At 41.7% G+C, this 21,098-nt stretch overlaps 1 protein-coding gene across 2 annotated transcripts in view; it reads left to right on the forward strand.

The window, feature by feature from the left end:
• cenpi (centromere protein I) overlaps positions 1 to 21,098 on the forward strand; it is an 87,333-nt gene that overhangs the window by 50,207 nt on the left and 16,028 nt on the right. For both annotated transcript variants that reach the window (XM_048544597.1, XM_048544596.2), the window contains 3 exons: positions 4,309 to 4,418; positions 9,596 to 9,731; positions 15,416 to 15,540. In XM_048544597.1, the coding sequence (XP_048400554.1) occupies positions 4,309 to 4,418; positions 9,596 to 9,731; positions 15,416 to 15,540 (371 nt within the window). The remainder of the gene's footprint in view (positions 1 to 4,308; positions 4,419 to 9,595; positions 9,732 to 15,415; positions 15,541 to 21,098) is intronic.

The following is a 21,098-nucleotide window of genomic DNA, read 5'->3' on the forward strand; positions in this document are numbered from 1 at the left end:
AAGGGAGTTGCCCTGGAAGTCTTCAACATCAAGTCAAACATGGGCAAGGAAGCTTACTGGCTACTACCCAATGCTTTCTTTCAGCCGATGAATCCTTTCTCCATGTTAAACTATCAAGCCAGGGGAATCAACTTTGACTCAAAGAAGAGTGCAGGACAGCATGCCAGGAGCAACACCGGGCATGTATTTAAAGAAACAGGTGTCAACTTGGTAAAAGTAAAATGCAGAAATACTTGAATGCTAAACATTGGAAGCAGCCTGCAATAGACAGGACACAGCAATCTGACAACCAACAGATCAGATGTAAGCTCTGCACATCATGTCGCACCCAGTGGTGAATGGTGGTGGACAACTAAACAATTCACTGTGGGAGGAAACACTAAATAACCTGATCCTCAATCATGGGGAAACATTGCACATCAATGAAAAAGATTAGGCCAAAGCAGTTGTAAACAGCTTCAGCCAGAAGCATTTGATGGAACGGGTTCCAAAGAAGTGTCACAAAATATTAATTCTGTTTCTGTCTCCACAGATGTTACTAGCTCTGCTGAGTTTCTCGAGCCCTTTATGTTGGATTCTGGAGCTTTTGCTGCCGAGAATGACAATGGCAGAAAGTAGATGCAAACAGCACTACTTGAAATTTCTCTTCCAGATCATTCATCCATCCTAACTTGCAGCTATATTGTCATTCTTCACTCACAGGGTCAAAAACCTGGAACCCTATCCCTGCCAGCACTGTGAGGTAACCCCTGCGCCATATGGACTACAGTAGTTCAAGAATACTGCTCACCAGTGCCATCTAATGGACAATAAATACTTCCTCAGTAAACCTCCAGCATCTGCAGTTCCCATTTTCACTAATACTTCCTCCGTGATGTCGCCATCCTGTGAATGAATTATAATAATATACTTCAAGTTGGTCTCCCACAGTCTGCCTTCAGCAAACTTGAGATCACCCAAAGCTGTGCTGCTTGTAGCATCATTTGCCGGAGAATCATTTCCTTATCCCCAGTGCTTACTGAATTCCATTGTTTCCAGTTAAACAATGTCTTGATCGATCAATTATCAGATATTTAAATTCTTGTTCTTGTTTTCTTTTGCCTACATCGCCTTGCGCCTCTATAATTTTGAAATCTTCTCCTCCAGCCCCAAAACACTCCAGGATATCTTTGCTCTTCTAGTCCTAACCTCCTTTGCATTCATAATTCTAATTATTTCAATGTTTGTGGGCATGCTGTCAGTTCAAGAGTCCTAAGTTTTAAACTATCCTCCCTATCCCTCTGCCTCTTTACCTTGATTTCCTCTTTTAAGACTTACCTTTAAAACTGCGTCTTTAGCAAAGCTTTTGGTCAACTGACCTCCTATCTTGCTATCATACTTTGATAATGCACTTGTGAAGTACCGTAAGTCCTTTCGTTTCAATGAAGGCAGTATATAAATGTAAGCTGCTGTTACTACGTTAGTATCGTCCTCTTGAGTAGAAAGAGCTTGACTACTCATGTTAAACAGAAACAATTGCTCCCAACTCTGCCTCAAATGAAAATATCACATTGCTAGAGGCAGTGGGGGTCCCAGTAGACTGGAAAATTGCTAATGTGACACCCCTGTTTAAAAAGGGAGTAAGGCAAAATATGGAAAATTACAGGCCGATTAGCCTAGCCTTTGCCATGGGTAAGATTTTGGAGTCTATTGTAAAAAAAATTTAGATTTCTGAATATTTGGAAGTGTATGGTAAAATAGGGCAAAGTTAGCATGGTTTCATCAAGGGGAGGTCATGCCTGACAAATCTGATAGAATTCTTCGAGGAAGTAATGGGCAGGGAGAGCCAGTGGATGTTATCAAACTGGACTTCAAGAAGGCCTTTGACAAGGTGCTGCACAGGAGGCTGCTGAATAAGATAAGGGCTCATGGTGTTACAGGCAAGGTGCTAGCATGGATAGAAGATTGACTGTCTGGCAGAAAGCAGAGAGTGGCGATAAAAGGGTCCTTCTCAGGATGGCAGCCGGTGAGAAGTGGTGTTCCGCAAGGGTCAGTTTTGGGCCACAACTTTTCACTTTATACATTAGTGATCTCGAAGGAACTGTGGGCATTCTGGTTAATTTTGCAGATGATACAAAGATAGGTAGAGGGACAGGTAGTATTGAGGAGGTGGGGAATTGGACAGGTTAGGAGAGTGGGAAGAACTGGCAAATGGAGTACAATGTGGGAAAGTGTGAGGTCATGCACTTTGGTAAGAAGAATAAAAGCATGGACTATTTTCTAAATGGGGAGAAAATTCAGAAGTCTGAAGTGCAAAGAAACTTGGGAATTCCAGGCCAGGATTTTCTCAAGGTAAACCTGCAGATTGAATCAGTAGTCAGGAAGGCAAAGGCAATGTTGGCATTTATTTTGGGAGGACTTGAATATAAAAGCAGGAATGTACTACTGAGGCTTTATAAGGCTCTGGTCAGGCCACATTTGGAGTATTGTATGCAGTTTTGGGCCCCATTTCTCAGGAAGGATGTACTGACCCTGGAGCGGGTTCAGAGGAGGTTCACGAGGATGGTTCCAGGAATGGAAAACTTAACGTATGAGGAACGTTTGAGGACTCTGGGACTATACTCATTGGAATTTAGAAGGATGATGGGGGAACTCAGTATAATAAAGTCTGAGGTAGATAGGTTCTTGATTATCAAGGGTTACAGGGAGAAAGCGGGAGAATGAGGTTGAGGAACTTATCAGCCATGATTGAGTGGCGGAGCAGACTCGATGAGTCAAATAGCCTAATTTCTGCTCCGATGTCATATGGTCTTAAATTCCCCAACACTGATCCTTCTGTGTGATATTGAACGTATGCTGCATTACAAAAGATATGTCAAAATAAACATTAAATTGAGGCCCGTTTTGTCTCTGACCTGGATCAGTGCATTAGTCTGTTGTCCTGGCCAAAGTTTATAAATTATGCATTCATAAGTTATACATTTAATAACAAATCCAGTAATTTTGTCTCCTGGCTGTGCAGGGCGCATTATTGTGTGTTTCAGTTGTTCTATTTGAGTACGTACAACTGATTGCAACTCCATGCTTTTAATATAGTTATATTATGAAGGTGGAAATGGGTATTTTTAGCAATGGCACAGATGCATGATCAGAAGTTCATCTTTTGAGTCAAATGTTACAGCAGGTTTGTAAGCAGTTTGGTTGAGTCTTAGAAATTGCCAGACAGAGAGATGATAGTTTCAGTCTTTCTAATGTGCAGTTGGAAGGTATTTCTGTTTATTCTGTGTTCAGTTTCAAAAATGGTATCTGAAAGTGGCGTAGTTGGCTGGGAAATTTACATGAAGATGAAGATATAGTGATGATGGCAGGTTTGTGAACTCAGAGAGAGCATGATACAAACAAAAAGAACTGCGGATTCTGTAAATCAGGAATAAAAACAAAGTTACTGGAAAAGCTCAGCAGGTTGTGAGGAAGGGTCACCGGACCCGAAACGTTAACCCTATTTTCTCCTCCACAGATGCTGCCAAACCTGTTGAACTTTTCCAGAAATCCAGAAACTTTGCTTTTGTTCCTGAGAGCATGATACATTTTGATTGGGATTGAAATCACTGAGAATGAAAATCATGTCAGCATTGGCTGAAGTAGTAGTGACAAAATTTTTACTGTGGCGTTAGATGGGGAGGATTTGAATTGAGATGAAATGTTGAGGAGGGGTAAATACCAGAGGAGTAGAGGGATCAGGCTATGGTATGATTTGGTAGTAAGTGCTAAACTGATGAAGTGACTGGATTAAAATCATGGAAGATAACTAGGTGCAAAATTAGGATAAAGGGATCGTTGCATTCAGCTTTTGATAAATATATTGCAGAATATGGATTGCAAAACCTTGATAACAAATGAATAGACATTTCTGCAGGGAAATGTATAGAGGGGTGGTGAGGGCTGATCTTGGCAGAATCTACAAAATCAGCAGTGAGAGGAGTGATCAGCAGGAAGGAGATTGATGAAATTCATTTCCAGCAAAGAAGCTGGGTGGCTGCTCAGCAAGAGAATCCAAAAAAAAAACAATCAAAGGAGCTTAGGCTAAACAGAAAAGACATGTTTTCGTAAGAATACAACATAGAGGATGATGAGCTGAAGCCTGGAGAAGCAGCCATAGCGGACAAAAGGAAAGTTGAGGATTCAGAGGCTTAGTTACTATAAAAGTTAGGAAAATACAATAAAATCCGTGAAAGTTAATAGACATGTTGAAAACTTTTTTCAAATATATACACTTTCAGCAGGTTAGTCAATGACTGTGCTAACCTTTCTTTTTTTATTTATCTACAGTGCAGTGTAATTGAGAGTCTGACTAGCCTGCTGATGAAATGGCTAACCTGGCATTCTGTTTGTGTAGCTGATTTGGACAGAGATATTCCCAATGCTTTACAAAGTCCACAGTGAGTATCTATAATGTAAGAAATTCCCACAAAAATTGCTGACAGTCTGGCTCTTCGCTTATAGATTAACTTTAAAATGGCTTCGTATTGAATTTCCACAAACTAGAAATATCCTTGCTAATTGAATAATCATTGGAAAAGTTAATTAAGTCTGGACGACCCCAGTTTTCTGCTGACTGATCTCAGGAAGGCCAGCAGAAAACTTGTAATTCACCACAGCACATCCAGATTCTTCTTCTTGAGTTCTCTGCCTGAGTGCAGGTCTGACTCTTGGTGCTGCAGTCTCCACCATGATTGGACAGGGAGAAAGGTCCCAAATCCACTCCTGCTGAAACACGGATTAAAACTTCTACTGTCAACATCAATCTAATCCTCACTGGTCATTCAACCAATTGGCTAGATGAGAATTGAGTTGCTGTGCCATAAACTTTCACATGTGAGCTGTGGAGTTCTAGATAGTCACGGGAGAGCTACATAATTTTTCCCTCACATCACTGAGCCGGAACCTCTCCCACATTTTTCTGCCTGTCATTAGTCTATGTTCAATGGATTTATAAGTTGGCAGTGAATCTGTTTGGTCATGTTTAGAACACAACTTCTTTCGCCATAAAGTCAGTCCTGGATTGGAACTTGAACCCAGAGCTTCTGACTCTTTGGAAGGGATACGGGACACAGTACTCTGCACCACAAGAAATCCACACCAAGATTAGGGAGGGGGGAAAGAACCAACTGTTTTCTCATTTTAATTGCTCTCCAACATCTTTCTAAAACTTCATACGAATGGACGTTAGCTGAAGGTATATTGTGGCTTTGCTGCAAGATCTTTTGATTGAATGTTTTGTTATCTGTCAAAGTCAAAGTTTAACATGAAGATTGGCTAGTGATTCTGAAATCATACTCAAACAAGCAGTTTCAGAGATAATGGGAACTGCAGATGCTGGAGAATTCCAAAATAATACAATGTGAGGCTGGATGAACACAGCAGGCCAAGCAGCATCTCAGGAGCACAAAAGCTGACGTTTCGGGCCTAGACCCTTCATCAGAGAGGGGGATGGGGAGAGGGAACTGGAATAAATAGGGAGAGAGGGGGAGGCGGACCGAAGATGGAGAGTAAAGAAGATAGGTGGAGAGAGTGTAGGTGGGGAGGTAGGGAGGGGATAGGTCAGTCCAGGGAAGACGGACAGGTCAAGGAGGTGGGATGAGGTTAGTAGGTAGCTGGGGGTGCGGCTTGGGGTGGGAGGAAGGGATGGGTGAGAGGAAGAACCGGTTAGGGAGGCAGAGACAGGTTGGACTGGTTTTGGGATGCAGTGGGTGGGGGGGGGGGAAGAGCTGGGCTGGTTGTGTGGTGCAGTAGGGGGAGGGGACGAACTGGGCTGGTTTAGGGATGCAGTAGGGGAAGGGGAGATTTTGAAACTGGTGAAGTCCACATTGATACCATATGGCTGCAGGGTTCCCAGGCGGAATATGAGTTGTTGTTCCTGCAACCTTCGGGTGGCATCATTGTGGCAGTGCAGGAGGCCCATGATGGACATGTCATCTAGAGAATGGGAGGGGGAGTGGAAATGGTTTGCGACTGGGAGGTGCAGTTGTTTGTTGCGAACTGAGCGGAGGTGTTCTGCAAAGCGGCCCCCAAGCCTCCGCTTGGTTTCCCCAATGTAGAGGAAGCCGCACCGGGTACAGTGGATGCAGTATACCACATTGGCAGATGTGCAGGTGAACCTCTGCTTAATGTGGAATGTCATCTTGGGGCCTGGGATGGGGGTGAGGGAGGAGGTGTGGGGACAAGGCCTCAAGGCCCTCCGCTTCTTCCTGTCCCGCAGGCCCGACCAGTCCCCCTCCACCGACATTCTCATCCGCCTAGCTGAACTCGTCCTCACACTCAACAACTTCTCTTTTGACTCCTCCCATTTCCTACAGACTAAGGGGGTGGCCATGGGCACCCGCATGGACCCCAGCTATGCCTGCCTCTTTGTAGGTTACGTGGAACAGTCCCTCTTCCGCACCTACACAGGCCCCAAACCCCACCTCTTCCTCCGGTACATTGATGACTGTATCGGCGCCGCCTCTTGCTCCCCAGAGGAGCTCGAACAGTTCATCCACTTCACCAACACCTTCCACCCCAACCTTCAGTTCACCTGGGCCATCTCCAGCACATCCCTCACCTTCCTGGACCTCTCAGTCTCCATCTCAGGCAACCAGCTTGTAACTGATGTCCATTTCAAGCCCACCGACTCCCACAGCTACCTGGAATACACCTCCTCCCACCCACCCTCCTGCAAAAATTCCATCCCCTATTCCCAATTCCTCCGCCTCCGCCGCATCTGCTCCCACGATAAGACATTCCACTCCCGCGCATCCCAGATGTCCAAGTTCTTCCAGGACCGCAACTTTCCCCCCACAGAGATCGAGAACGCCCATGACCGCGTCTCCCGTATTTCCCGCGACACATCCCTCACACCCCGCCCCCGCCACAACCGCCCCAAGAGGATCCCCCTCGTTCTCACACACCACCCTACCAACCTCCGGATACTACGCATTATCCTCCGACACTTCTGCCATTTACAATCCGACCCCACCACCCAAGACATTTTTCCATCCCCTCCCCTGTCAGCTTTCCGGAGAGACCACTCTCTCCGTGACTCGCTTGTTCGCTCCACACTGCCCTCCAACCCCACCACACCCGGCACCTTCCACTGCAACCGCAGGAAATGCTACACTTGTCCCCACACCTCCTCCCTCACCCCCATCCCAGGCCCCAAGATGACATTCCACATTAAGCAGAGGTTCACCTGCACATCTGCCAATGTGGTATACTGCATCCACTGTACCCGGTGCGGCTTCCTCTACATTGGGGAAACCAAGCGGAGGCTTGGGGACCGCTTTGCAGAACACCTCCGCTCAGTTCGCAACAAACAACTGCACCACCCAGTCACAAACCATTTCAACTCCCCCTCCCATTCTTTAGATGACATGTCCATCATGGGCCTCCTGCACTGCCACAATGATGCCACCCGAAGGTTGCAGGAACAGCAACTCATATTCCACCTGGGAACCCTGCAGCCATATGGTATCAATGTGGACTTCACCAGTTCCAAAATCTCCCCTTCCCCTACTGCATCCCTAAACCAGCCCAGTTCGTCCCCTCCCCCTACTGCACCACACAACCAGCCCAGCTCTTCCCCCCCACCCACTGCATCCCAAAACCAGTCCAACCTGTCTCTGCCTCCCTAACCGGTTCTTCCTCTCACCCATCCCTTCCTCCCACCCCAAGCCGCACCCCCAGCTACCTACTAACCTCATCCCACCTCCTTGACCTGTCCGTCTTCCCTGGACTGACCTATCCCCTCCCAACCTCCCCACCTACACTCTCTCCACCTATCTTCTTTACTCTCCATCTTCGGTCCGCCTCCCCCTCTCTCCCTATTTATTCCAGTTCCCTCTCCCCATCCCCCTCTCTGATGAAGGGTCTAGGCCCGAAACGTCAGCTTTTGTGCTCCTGAGATGCTGCTTGGCCTGCTGTGTTCATCCAGCCTCACATTGTATTATCAACCAAGCAGTTGTTTGCTAGCGACCAAACAGGAAAAGAATTAGGATGACAAAGTGTGGAGCTGGATGAACACAGCAGACCAAGCAGCATCTCAGGAGCACAAAAGCTGACGTTTCGGGCCTAGCCCCTTCATCAGAGAGCTCTCTGATGAAGGGTCTAGGCCCAAAACGTCAGCTTTTGTGCTCCTGAGATGCTGCTTGGCGTGCTGTGTTCATCCAGCTCCACACTTTGTTATCTTGGATTCTCCAGCATCTGCAGTTCCCATTATCTCTGAAAGAATGAGGATGATACAGCTCTGAAGGAAAGTCATTCGACCTGCACAGGATTTCTCCAAGAGCAACTCAGCAATGCCTTTTCCCCCCACCTTTTCTTTGAAGCCTGCTAATCTCTATTCCCTTTGTGTAATTATTCAATTCTTTTTCCAATCAGAAATTAGTCTCTTCTCAAACCCAACTATCAAGGAATATTTTCTCCACATCTAGTCTGTCCAGATCCCTCGTGGTTTTGAGTAGCTCTAAACAAATCTCCTGCCAGTGCTCTATTCTGGACAAAGAACAACTCAGTTTAATTTATTCACATAATTGAAGTCCCTAATTCTTAGAATTTGTTTCTATATCTCTATAATGTCTTCACATCCTGTCTAAAGTAGGATACCCAGAATTGGATGCAAGTGTCCTCCTCCTTGGAGTTTGTTGTCATCTGTGTAGTTTGTCTTCTCCAATTAAGCACAAAGGAGGAATGGGGTGCAGATCCAAATTGATATTGCAGCAATCTCACTGCAGAGTCAAAATTCTTTTCAATGATACAAATCATTTTCAACTAATATGTTCTTTATGTAATAATTTTTAGGATTATGGAACTATCTAAGAAACAGAAAACCAGACAGCTGAGGTAGACATCACTAATCATGCCATGGAAAAAGTGGCCAAACATTTTAAGTGGAGGACAGTCCAAGATTTTATTCAGCAAACATTTCAGTAGAATTAATTTTGGATTCCAAGCAGACAGACAAAATAGGCTAAATGCTACCAGTTATGTTGTAAGCTTCTTTAGTTCTGTGATTAGCAGCAAGGCAGTGACTAACTTTTTTTTGTCATATGTAAGTTGAGGTGTTTTGAGCTAGGTACCGGATTTGCAAAATCGTTTGCTCACATTTCAATTATCGTGCATTCACAAAGTAACTGCATTTTTAATTTTAAATGTTTTGTTTTCCTAAATTTTCCAAGTCATCATTATTCCTCTCATAACACCACCTGAATTAGTAATTCTGTAGCTGTGAGAAAAGGGCTACAATTGTTTCTTGTAACAGAGATAGTGGGAACTTGTAGTTGTCTCCAAATATTTCTGGAGACTACATGATCTTTCCTTACATTGGACCCCATCCTACTGGAGAACTTTTTAATTCTGTTTCAAGGTTCAGATTGTAAAATGACTGGATTCAGACTTAACTGTTTTGCTGCCTGTCTGCTTTGTAATGTTGAGCTCAGTAAACTTACACTCAACTGCACCACACTTTCCAAAGAATGTTTCAGATCTCTTTCTGTAGCTCTATAATTAGTTGGCTTTGAGATTGTGTGAATAATAAACAAATTAAAGAGAACGTTTCTTTGAAAATTGTTTGTGCTTTCAGGAATGTTTCCCTTTCTGGATTGGTGAATTCTGTTTCTGAACTTGTGGAATTTACCGCAAGAATTTCAATTGTAGCACTTCAGATGGAGGCTTACAACAGTCTGCTGTTGCATTTCATACTCAATTTCTATGAGACGGTGAGAAGAGTTGATTCATGTTTAGGAAACTATTTTTGACTGTTAGATTATTAATTAGTACAGATAAATTAAATACAATTTAAGAGGCATGCAATTTGTAATTTGAATCCTTTCCCGTTCCTCCACACCTGTAAAATCTGATATATTATTAGAGATCAGCTTTTTTTAAACTTGTTCATGGGGCTTGCTGGCTGGGCCAATATGTTTTGCCCTGAAGAAGATGCTGGTGAACTGCCCTCTTCAATTGCTGCAGTTCCAGGGAGTAGGTGCACCCACGAAGCTGATAGGAAAGATTTTAATCCAGTGATGTCAGAGGAATAGTGATAAGAATCGAAGGGCGGTTGGTGTGAGATATTGCTATTTTATGTCAATGTATTCCACTTTTTGCTTTTACAAAATAACATTTGTCGATGTTTCAACCTTACTATTTCAACCTTTCAACCTTAACAATTCAAAGTAATTTCTTGTGCTTAAGATTAGTGTCGCTGAATTTGAATTTTACGATGCAATTCACACGCCAAACAGAAATTTAGGGTGGAATGTGTGCCTCCCTCAAGCAGCATGGACAATGGCGCAAAAGTTGAGGAAACTACAGTAAAATTGGAAAGAACAGATTGTTGACCTTGAGGGAATAAATGCTGATTTTTTTTTCTTGAGGACAGTTCATGGCTTATAGCATGACTCCACAAGTTAGGTGCTGAAGAGCCACAGCATAATTATTCCATATTTAATGAGCTGAAGCACAGAAGAATGCATGAGAGAAGTCGACAGGGGCCATGGCAGACAAGCCACCAGGAATCTCGTGTCAAGACGCTTTGCCAACAAATAGGAAATTTTAGCCTGTGGTGTTAAATTCGGAAAAATTTTAATTAGTAATATTGATTTAAGAATGTTAGACTAATTTGTGAAACAATAAACCAGAGGCAGGAGAAGTAAAATTGTTTTGAGTTGGATCTTTTGAAAATATTTGATAACCTTGAATTGTTATTTTTGTAAGAACCGAAAGAACTGTGGATACTGTAGATCTAACAAAAACAGAAATAGCTGGAAAAGTTTTGTGTTGTGATTTATAATGGGTGCAGCTGATTGGACAAGTTTAAGATAAGGAATTCAGTTGATTTGTGGTTCAAATGCTTTTTTCTAAATTCTTAAAATGTTTGAGAGTTGTGGTGCAGTATGTAATTACTGCCACTAGATGGTACAGTTGTTTGGAAACCTATCATTTGCAGTCTCCAGCAAAATACACAGGTAGTCAGGTAAAAATTATAGTCTGTAGCATTTTTGAATGCTAAATGCCAAAATAGACATTTAGTTCATTTAGTACGCACTGTTGTTCCACAAGTTACCTAGTCTAATTGTAGAGTCATGACCACTCTCCTCGCTCAATTTTTTGCTCCTTTTTTCTAGCATATATTTAATTCCCTTTGAATTAAGTTGAAAGAATTGCAGTGGAAAATAATCCTGCTTTCTCGATGCTATTTGTGTAAAAACAAAAAGTTTACAATTCTGTTTGTCATTAACTTGCATTTTGTAGTGTTGTCTGTAGTTCGGTTGGTAGTACTCTTGCCTCTGAGTAGAGGGTTGTGGTTTCAAACCCACTCCAAAATTTGAACAAAATTGAAATGACGCTCCATTTCAGCACGAAGAGAGGGCTACATGGTCAGAGGTACCATCAGACTGAGACCTGTTTGCTCACTCAGGTGGGGATAAAAAATCCCATTGCATTATTTTGAAGAAATACAAGACACATATCCCCGTGTGTCCTGATCAGTGTTATCTCTCAGTGAACATTATAAATGTCTGCCTGTTATCACTTTCTGCATGCTGAAGCTGTGCTTAAAGTTTGAACATTACAACACTTCAAAGTACTTATTTTGGCTCTAAAGCACTATAGGAAAGGTGCTTGTTGGAGATGTATAATTTTTTTCATTTATTCTTTTCTGGGATATGGATAGATGAAAATTTATTGGCATTCTGAATTGCCCTTGGTAGTGAGCTCCCTTAAACCCCTGAAATTTGGGTGGCATAGATATACCCACAATGCTATTAGGGCATTACAGGATTTTGATATGGCAACATTGAAGGAATGGTGATAAGGTTCCATGTCAGGATGGTGAGTGGCTTGGAGGGGAACTTGCAGGTGCTGGCATCTGCTGCCTTTATCCTTCTAAGTGGTAGAGGTTGTGAGTTTGGAAGGTGTTGCGGAAAGAGTCTGGGTGAGGTGCTGCTGTGCATCTTAAAGGTGGTACATGGTACACTGCTCCTCATTCATAGCGAATTAAGATATTGGATGGAGTACCAATCATGTGGGCATCTTTGTCTTTACGTACATTCTCAGTGTGTGAAAGTGACGCACTGAAAAGAGGGACGTGAATTTGACTGGGACAGCACATTGATAATCGCACAAACCAGAGACATGCTAAGGAATTCCTGGAGGCCTGGAATTCTAACTGGAACTCCATCAGTAAAAGCATTGAATTAGACCCTGTGTACAAACCACTGTTGTTTGTACACAGGGTCTAATTCAATGCTGACCACTGAGAAACAAAACTGGAAGTAATACCAACCACTCCAGAAAACCGAAGCATATAAATAACAAGTGGAACAGAACACAGACGCTTCACCAGAAGCGCACTGACGATGTTACCTCGCAGGGTGACTAAAAGTTTGCAGTCAAACCGGCTCAGTGAGCATGTCTACAACCTTGAATACTATCTTGTTTTGGTACAACCTACTGTTGTGAGTCAACATTTTCATATGTGACACAAATTAAAACACGCTTGAGACCTCATGATGGGTATTCACCTGGAGGACCAATTAAAGCTATGGTCAGTGATGTTTTGGAACCAAATATCTGATTTCTATCTCGCAAAAAGCAAACACAAAAGTCATTAAATGGTTTGTTGACGTTTTTCACTTCCTGTTAGTTCTGTTGTTAACTTTGCCAAACAAGTAATTGTGTCTTTGCTGAATTTTTGTTTTGTTTAAAGTCCTCATGTAAGATCAGGCTTTAATTAAAATTAGCAAACATGTCGACAAAAAATGACCTTTTGTTGTATGTGTTAAATTCTCAGCATGCAGCCTAATAGGATCTCGGTTAAATAAAATGTGCTCTCCTCCTCTGTTCTAATCAATGACAGCCCTCAGGGTGTTGATTGTGGGATATTCAATGATAATAATGTTTTGAATGCTAAGTATTGAGGGAATTGCCTGCCACTTGTATGGCAATACTGTTATGCACCACTTATCAGTCCAAGCCTGAATGTTGTCCAGGTCTAATGGAATGTCAACACCATCTGCCTCCATATATGAGAAGCCATGCATACTAGTGAACATTGTGCAGTGATTAGGGAAAATCCCTGTGTTGGATCTTCTGATGAAAGGAGGTCACTCCTCAAGCAGCTTAAGATGGTCTAGGACACCATCTTGAGGAACGCTCACAATGATCTCCCATTGCTGAGCTGATTAAATTAAATCTTTTTTTCTACTTTGGTTAGCAAGACAGAAGCAAGAGTGTGCAATGTACTTAATTTAAATTGTTGAACACCTCATTTAATCATGAAAAGAAATTAAGTACTTGAAGGAAAATAAGTTAGAGCTTTCTGTCAAAAGCTTGGGGGTTAGAATTACTTGTTTGGCTCTACCAACTGTTACTATCTCTAATATCTTAATGTTTAATGAGAAATTCAAACACCCAGTTCTTTGGTCAAAAGAACCATACTACAAGACTTGACATTTTTAAACATCAGGTTGAAGAAACTTGAGCTGTTCTCACTGGAACAATGGAGGTTGAGGGGTGACCTGATAGAGGTCTACAAGATTATGAAGGGCAAGGACAGAGTGGACAGTCAGGAGCTTTTTCTCAGGGTGGAAGAGACAGTTAGTAGGGGGCATAGGTTTAAGGTGAGCCGGGCAAAGTTTAAAGGTGATGAGCAAGGCAAGTTTTTTTTTAACACAGAGGGTGGTGAATGCCTGGAATTTGCTGCCAGGGGAGATAATGGAAGCAGATACAGTAGTGATTTTTAAAGGGCATCTGGACAAATACATGAATAGGATTGGAATAGAGAGATATGGTTTCCAGACGGGTAGGGGGTTTTAGTTCTGGGCAGCATTTCAGTGCGGGCTTGGAGGGTTGATGGGCCTGTTCCTGTTCTGTGATTTTTCTTGTTCTTTGTTCAAACTTTGTGTAAAGGAGCACTTCTAGTGTAACACTACCAGAACTTTGAGTATAAATTCAGTTCCTCTTTACTACTTAATTCCACTGAGACATCTCTTATCGTAAGATTTCATTCACTTCCTGAGGCAAATCAAAAATGTTATGTAGGCCAGGCAGCATCAGAATAAAGGAAAGTTAACATTTCGGGTCAGGACCCTTCTTCAGAAATGGTTCTGAAGAAAGCTACAGCTTTCCATGATTCATCTGAATTTCTCTTCAGTGTTCTAGCTATTCTCCCGAGCTATGAGATTTCAGGGGCAATCTACTATTAGTTTTTGGCCAAGCGACCCTCCAATTTTCTTCAAACTCCCATTATACTGAACATCTTGGCTCAAGCTTGGGACACACTGCACTTGTACCTAGTGACTGTAGTGGCCACTATTGGTTTGACTTTGGCCATATGCAAATTGTTCTCTCTCAATTTACTTCCAGGCCAACTATCTGGGGGATGCATAACTCCCCCTGCACCTTTCCAGTTGGCAGCAGGAAAAACATATAATTTATCCCACAAATAGCTTTCCCTTTTCCAGTTCTCCAGGCAACAGAAAACACCTTATCCTTGTCTCCAATAATAAATGTTAATTGGCTATCTCTGACTGCAATCGCTTTTCACCTTAGGAACGAAGGGCAGATTTCAGCGCAACAACCCGATACTGGTACCAGCTGTATTAGCTTCAAGAGGCTTAAAATCTTTCCATTGAGGACAGAGCATGGCTTGGTTCCCCTCTGATGTAAATATTAGTCAAATCCCTCTTGGTAACACAATTTAAGTTATCCCTTTGATCTCTACTAATTACCAACCAGTTCTTTTTGATCAGTCAGACTCCTGCACAGATTACATATTTGGTTTTGATTGCTCTAAATTTAAAGGTTCAGACCCAAACTATAATTCTGTCTTGCAAATCAAAAAATGTAGTCCTACTGCATAATGATTAAAAGACAGGCCATACATGTATGATGGGCCAAATGACTTCTTATGTTCCCATTAAACTGCATGGCTCCACAGTAATCTGAAACATTCCTCTCTAGAAACAAAGTGCAAGAAACTGCAATCTACTATTCGATGAAGCTGGAGTCAGGAGAATAAAGAGTTCAGAGGTGTACATCTGGTCTTGAGTTCAGTAAGGATATATAGATGGCTGAGGTTCTTAGAGTCAGTGTAGATGAGTTAAGATGAGAAAAATTTGGAGTTTGTTGGGGTAGAATATTGGAAGTAGAGAATAGATGAGCTGAAGTTTATGGAGGTTTGCAAAATAAATTATTGGTGTGGTAGTCATGAAAGGCATACATTAACTGTATAAATTAGGTTTTGTTTTTAACCGGTGCGCAACAGCTGTGCCGATGCTCTTCAAAAATATAATTTGTTTTGCTTTGTTTAGGGACAATCAGTCTCTCCCATATACAATTGTTTATTATCATAACAACATTTCTAGTTAACTTTGTGGTTTTTATGTGATTTCATTCTCAGGTATCTGATATGTATTTGAAATACAGTCTTCCCCTGGTGATTTTGCCACCTGCTGGTATAATTTATCCAGCATTATTGAGTTTGGAATCGGTGAGTCTGAATCAGCTGTGCCACATTATGTATAGGTAAGTACTGCATTTCCTAAAGTGCATCTTATTGTATATAATACCTCTACAAAACTGAGGCATTTAACTACATTTGCTACATTAAACCATAAAAATGAAAGGTACCAATGTCTAAATTATTCTCTAGCCTTCAGATACTCGTGGGGCCATCTTCAAATTAACCAATGCTGTTTCTTATTCTTATGTAATTTCTGTCATTGCATTTATTCCTGGTTACAGATAAAGATTTGCAGGTGGCTCGAGAAATGTACTGTTACTAATACTATTTGTTCATTTATCAGGAATAATGAGTGCATGTACAGGAAATCATATTGAATCTCCCTTGGTGACTGATGTTGGAGACAAGGATGTTACGAGCATTCAAGTCACAGAGCTGTTCAAAATGGAAAAAGGCCCTTTTACCCATCATATTTGCACTGGTCATCAAGCACCTATATTCTTGTGTCCCATTTTCCAGCACTTGACCATGACCTTGAATGCTGTGGTATTTCAAATGTTCATCTAAACACTTCTCAAAAGATGTGATTATTCGAATCGTACCACCATTTCAGACACCTACCATCCTGAGGGTGAAAAAATTCTTTTTTGAATTACCCTGTAAATCACCTGCACCTTACTACAAATCTATGGCCCTGGTTACTGAACCCTCTGAGAAGCTACTCCTATATTCAAGTCTAGATCATTAATGTACACGTCAAACAGCAAGAGACCCAGTAGCAAATCTATATCAACTATTGCACTGAAGTTAACAGCTCACAAGAACTAACCTTCGACCATCACCCTCTGCTTCCTTCCAATAAGCCAAATTTAGATTCCAACTTATCAAAATGCCTTCAATTCCATAGGCTGTACCTATACCAGTTTCATACTAGTGTTGTTAGGCTTACTGGCATTTGTTCCCTGATTCATCCCTACCGTGCTTCTTAAATAGTTGTATCACATTAATTGTCCTCCAGCCATGTGACACTTCTGTGCCCAGAAAGGATTAGAAAATAATGTTTGGGTCTCGCAATTTTCCCACTGGACTCCCAAGACCACCTCGCTTGCTTCCCACAGCAAGCTGAAATACGTTTCATCGGACCTTAGGGATTTATCCAGTTTTAAGCCTTTGAAAACCACAAACACCATGTCTCAAGTGTATCACAACCCTGTCCCGGATTTCTGTACTTCATCATCTTTTTCTTTAGTGAATACGGTTATGAAGTATCTGTTTAAAACCTCACCTAAGTCTTTTGGCTGCACCCACAGTTTGCCTCATCAGTGTCTAATGGGCCCTATTATTTCCCTGGTGATCCTCTTGCCCTTAATACACTGAAAAAATGCCTTGGCTTTGTTTTATGATTATTTTGTTTTACCCATTAGGATTTTTTCATGCCATCTCTTTGCTTTCCTAAATTCTTCTTAATGTCACTCTGTATCTCTAGAACTTTCAATGTTTTCTGTATTTACAATAAGTTTCCCAGTTTTTCCTTGACATCCCATAGACTTGTTCATTCACTTTTCACCTTTATAGGAACTTTCACTGTTTCATTTTGAAGGAGTCCCATTGCTTTAAATTAGATTTTCTTACAAACAGCTGCTTCCAGTCCACTTTAGCCAATTCCAGTCTTGTCACATTAAAGTCGGCCTTCTCCCAGTCCAAAACCTTTATCTCTAGTCCATCTTTGTCCCTTTCCATAATCATCTTAAATCGTACAGAGCTAAGGTCATTCATCAAAGTGCTCTCCCTCTGATAGTTCTATTATTTGCTTGGCTTTATTCTGTAAAATTAGATCCAATTCTTGAACATCTTTCTACATGCTGTCATGTTATGCTTACCCCATCAATATTGAGGGAGTTGAAATTCCCCATTATTAACTACTAATTTTACACTTCTGAAAGTTCCCTGTTTGACAGCAGTAATGTCATATCTCCATGTGTTATCCAGCACCTTCAACTCATCTGCCTTCCTTCTATGCGTCCTTACTCTAAAATAAGTGCCATCCAAATTGCCTTGTGCCTTAACTGCTTCTTAAATTCGTTCAAGGAATGTGGGTGTTAGAGAATTTCTTCTAATGCACAAATAATCAGACTGCAGCTGTCAGACTTTGAAGTATAGAGAATTTTTGATTTGTGATATCACGGAGAATCAACGCTAACAAAGGTTAGATACCGAAGACTCTGCAGCAATGCAGAGTTGCAGGATATTTATGGAGACAGACAAACAAATCGACATGACAGATAACAGTGATCTTCTAGTCCAAAGTTCAACGTTCTCTAGAAATTTCATCATCTTCCTGAGTTGCAGGCTTTCTTCTTCTGTTAATGTTTAGCTAACATGCACTTATTTCACTTACTAAGGCAAAAATGTGATTCGGATTCACTAAGATAGCAGTTACTAAGAACTAATGGGGGCTTTGAATACCTTGAGTTGACAATTCGTTTTAATGTTCTGTCTGTCACATAGTCTTTTTGCCTTTTTGATACTGACTTTTCTCGAACCTTCTACAACTTGCTAATTTCTTCCACAGTGGCCATCACTGGCATTTATTGCTTTCCCTAATCACCCAAAGATCAGTAAGAATTAAACACATTGCTGTGGGTTTGGGGTCAAAGGTAAACCAGACTTGATAAGGACAGCAATTTCTTTCTCTAAAGGACATCAGTGAACCAGATGCATTTTTCCAATAATCGCCAACAGTTTCATGGTCATCATTAGATTCTTAATTCGAAGTTTGGTATTCAATTCAAATTCTACAATCCGCCATGGTAGAATTCAAACCCAGGTCTCCAGAACATGACCTGGATCGCTGGATTAACAGTCCTGCGTTAATTCCAATAGGTTATCGCATCCACCCCACTTGAGAACACATGCTCGGTGTGCCAGATTGCCTTGGCTTTTCTGTGCATCACTTCCCATTGCATCTCCACTCTTTATCCTGCTCCCCTGCCAAATTAGTTTACCCCATCAAGACTAGAAAACCCACATTAAGGTTCAGATGCAAGCCACCAGTCTTGGACAAGTGCCACTTTCTCCAGAAATGGACCTAATGATCCAGGAATCTAAAGTTCCCACTCCAGCACCAGCACGTCAGCTGTGAATTCTTCTGCTCTAACCACTATACCCAGTACTCATTTGTACGTGGAACCAGGAATAACCCAGAGATTATAACCTTTAAGATGCTGCTTTTCAATCTGCCACCTAAGTCCCTAAATTCTTGTTGCAAGATCTCATCTCTTTTGGTGTATGTTGTTGTTATTAATGTCAGCCACAACCTCTAGCTGTTTGCCCTCCACCACCAGGATGCCCTACAGCCTGTCAGTGATGTCTTGATTCTTGCTCAAGGAAGATAACACACAATGTGGGAGCCATGTTTACAGTTGCAGACCTCTTGCAATGGAGTCTTCTTCCACTGTTGCTCTTCCTTTCTTTCTGTTTTCCCATGTGTTGTTGGGCTCTGGCTGCATTTCCCGGAAGAACTGTCACACTTAGCTTTTCTGTACTAGAAAATCACGTTTTGTTGAGTGAGATGCATTCTGGTACTTTTCAGACTACCTGGCTGTCTTCCTTCAAACTGGTGGTCACCCATTCCTTCTCGGAATGCACTTTCTTATGTTGTGGATGACCACATCTAAAAATATGCATCCAGGTAACTCTCAGTTTTGTTAATACACTGCATTGCCTGCAGATGTGCTTATCCAGACACTTCCCCCCCCAACCCCAATTTTATGTCAAGTAGAAAATTAAATGTCTTTAGAATTAACTTTAAACTGAATAAACGTTATTTTCACCCTAACAAATCTGGTTCCTCTCCTGTGCTGTGGATGCAAGAAAATTATATCTCAGTAATAAGACCATAAGACATAGGAGTGGATGTAAAGCCATGTGGCCCATCAAGTCCACTCTGCCATTTAAATCATGGCTGATGGGCACTTGAACTCCACTTCCCTGCACTCTCCCCGTAGCCCTTGATTCCTTGCGAGATCAAGAATTTGTCGATCTCTGTTTTGAAGGCATCCAACGTCCCAGCCTCCACTGCACTCTGTGGCAATGAATTCCACAAGCCCACCACTCTCTGGCTGAAGAAATGCCGTCTCATTTCAGTTTTAAATTTACCCCCGCTAATTTTAAGGCTGTGCCCATGGGTCCTAGTCTCCCCGCCTAACAGAAACAACTTCCTAGCGTCCACCCCTTCTAAGCCATACATTATCTTGTAAGTTTCTATCAGATCTCCCCTCAACCTTCTAAACTCTTATGAGTACAATCCCAGGATCCTTAGCCGTTCATCATACGTTAAACCTACCATTCCAGGGATCATCTGTGTGAATCTCCGCTGGACACGCTCCAGGGCTAGTATGTCCTTCCTGAGTAATCTGATGCCTCATGAAAAGGATATTGCTATATAAATTAATGGTCAGCTATTCTGCCCAAGATTGTGTCTAATTTGAACTCTGCTTTGGGTTGAATAAACCAATGACAGTGAGGCCATTAATTAAGAAGTTGAATTTAGCAATTCGTCTGCGTATTGGAGAAAAAATAAAAACCCCTTTTTTATTGTTCAGCACCACTTGCTTGAAATGTGTACGAAGGGCTCTTGTGGTGCAGTGATAATGTCATTACCTCTGGGCCAGAAGGTCCAGATTCATGTCCCACCTGCCCTTTGAGCAGGTTGATTCGAAAATATCCTGAAATGAGTATGATTTACTGTCAGGTTGGTGCTCAGCTGGCCTAAATTGTACTGATTCATGCTTTATTAGAATTAAGAGTAATTCTTAATGCAGCAATCTGGATAGTGACTAAACAGCTCGAATTTATCACAAGACAAGTCAGAATAGTTCTTTTAAAAAAAAAAATTCTTGACCCGAAACTTTGACTGTGTTTCTCTCTGCCGAGTTACTGCAAGACCCATTGAGTAATTCCGCCAACATTATCTGCTTTTGTTTGTATTTAACAGCCTGTTTTTACGTCTAAAGATTTAATTGATATTTTTGAAGTCTTTAGCAAGAGTTCCCAAACTTCCTTGTAGCTTTCATAACTTTTAACTGCTTTGCTTTCTTTATAACTCTCCATTTGAGTTTTAGTTTTCATTTTTGTGGACTTATTATTGGCTGTTTCCTTCAAAATTAGCTTCCTAGCCTCTTTTTTTCATAACATTTTAAGACTGATTGTAATTTCCCTTTTTAGGCCATAACTTATGCAGTCGCACTTTCTTCTTTGACTTCCTCAATGTTAAGCCCACTGTTGTTCTACAGTCCTGTGCTACTTGATTCATTTTTGGTGAGCTGCTTGTTCATTCCAAAATTGAGATTTACGGAGTGCAACATTACAAATGTCTGCCTCCCCATCCCAAAAAAATCCAGTATTCCTGAAGTGTCTCCTCATTCTAAGCTAATTTTAATGAATTGAAGGGGAATCAAACCTGGATAAATTGGAGTTAAAGACTGATCAGTAGAAGTGTAACAATCTGATGGTTAACATGCTCGATAAATGTTTGGCACTTAAAGAGGGATGTTTTGAATGAGGAATCATCAGCCAAAACTGACAGTTTGCAAGAATGGGATAAAGCAAAAAATGAGGT

Source organism: Stegostoma tigrinum, chromosome 15 (assembly GCF_030684315.1).
Source record: "Stegostoma tigrinum isolate sSteTig4 chromosome 15, sSteTig4.hap1, whole genome shotgun sequence".
NCBI classification, from domain to species: domain Eukaryota; kingdom Metazoa; phylum Chordata; class Chondrichthyes; order Orectolobiformes; family Stegostomatidae; genus Stegostoma; species Stegostoma tigrinum.